The sequence below is a fragment of the Acanthisitta chloris genome, unplaced genomic scaffold (assembly GCF_000695815.1).
Source record: "Acanthisitta chloris isolate BGI_N310 unplaced genomic scaffold, ASM69581v1 scaffold43585, whole genome shotgun sequence".
In the NCBI taxonomy this organism is placed as follows: Eukaryota; Metazoa; Chordata; class Aves; order Passeriformes; family Acanthisittidae; genus Acanthisitta; species Acanthisitta chloris.
The window spans coordinates 5854-7416 of NW_008675081.1; the positions used below are offsets into that span (position 1 = coordinate 5854).

Consider the following 1563-nt stretch of genomic DNA (forward strand, 5'->3'; position numbering starts at 1 on the left):
CTCAGAGCCAGGAGGAAGAGCTGGAGTGCAAGAGAAGCTGAGGGCAGTCAGGACACAGCAACCACCCCAGTGCTCCCCCAAGGGCCACCCCCAAACACAGCCCCCCAGGCACTCTGGGAGTGCCCCACTCCCCCAGACAGCACAAAGACTGTCTTGGAGGGGAATAAATAAATAAATTAACATGAAAAGAGCAAAGAGTAAAACACTGGCAGGGGTGATGGCAGGCAGTCTCCACCGGGCTGCAGGAGGGGACGAGGACAGGGAGGTGACAAAGGCAAGGGCTCCGTGTCCTCCCGCATGCTGACGGTGTCCTGGGGGCAACTGCCCCGGGTCAGTTGTTGTTCATGATCCACCAGGAAGCTGGGGAGAGAGGGAGAGTGGTCAAGAATGTGCAGGGAGAGTGGGGATCCACCTCAGGGGAAGGGATTCGGGATGGCAGGGATGGGGGACCCAGCCCTGCAGGTCCCTGACACCTGGGTCTACAGCACCCACCCCCCAGGGCAGGGACCGTGGCCATGGCATGGCCTGGAGATGGGTGATTCCCTCCTGGGGCTGTGGCAGCTTCTGCAGGGAGTGCTGGGAATGTGATCAGTGGGACCAGCAGGTCGGGAGCAGTACCAGCAGCACAGGGTTCAGTCCAAATTAATCAATGTTTTATGTTATATTTTACATAAGACATGGAACTGATCCCTGAAAGCAAACTGGGGCTTAACTTGGTCTGGTCTGTCACCAAACATTCTCAGTTCTCCACAACTGGTCACATTTCTGTTGGTACCCTGGTGCACATTTCCTGCACTGGTCTCTCTCCTGCATCAGCACCAAACTGGAACTCTGGATGCAGCCACTGGGTCTGAGCCAGTGCTTTGCAGAGCAGGTTCTGGGCTCAGGTAAAACAGGGCACCAGGTGTATCTGAGACAGGACTCAGCTTATATGCTACCTGGGAAGTGCCTCTGCTGCCTGGCTGGACAGCATCTCCAGGCAGGGGACAGACCCTGCAGTCCTGCCAGCTCACACAGCCAAATCTGCCAGGGGCAACAGGTCTCACTCTGGCTTGAAAAACCCAATTTATGTCACCCCCAAACTAATCTTCTCCTCTGGAGGGAGTCCCAGTGCCTGTTCCTGCACTGCCCCTGCCTCTACAGCACACCAGGGGCAGGACTATAGGACTCCTCACCTGGGAAGAGCATGGTGGTCAGCAGCTCCGGGGACTCCAGCAAGCTGATGATGGACTGCTGGAAAGTCTTGCTGCAGCTGGACTGCAAGTGGCTGTAAAACAGGGTACAGGGTCAGGAGGGTGCAGGGTGTGCAGCCTCAGGGTGTAGGAGAGTGGCTGTGTGCCAGGACCCCATCCCACACCCAGAGACAGGGCTGCTTCTGCACCACCCTATGCTGGACACCTGTCCTGCCCTGCTCCCCAAATCCTTTATCAGGGTGTTTATAGTATCATAGTATGTTAAGGGATTGGTATAGAGATTAGTGAATATGCAGTCCCAGCCCCCTGCCCTGGGCAAGGATACCTCCCACCAGAACAGGTTGCTCAAGGCTTGAGCCAACCCGGCTTT

General features: G+C 56.6%; 1 protein-coding gene across 1 annotated transcript in view; it reads right to left on the bottom strand.

Annotated features, from left to right (window-relative positions):
* Positions 1 to 331: 331 nt before the first annotated feature.
* The window catches only part of LOC103803021 (N-terminal EF-hand calcium-binding protein 3-like), a 5552-nt gene continuing 4320 nt past the window's right edge, over positions 332 to 1563 (bottom strand). Inside the window, exons 7-8 of the mRNA XM_009075554.1 lie at positions 1176 to 1267; positions 332 to 360 (exon numbers count right to left, since the gene is read on the bottom strand). Coding sequence (XP_009073802.1) covers positions 332 to 360; positions 1176 to 1267 — 121 coding nt within the window. The remainder of the gene's footprint in view (positions 361 to 1175; positions 1268 to 1563) is intronic.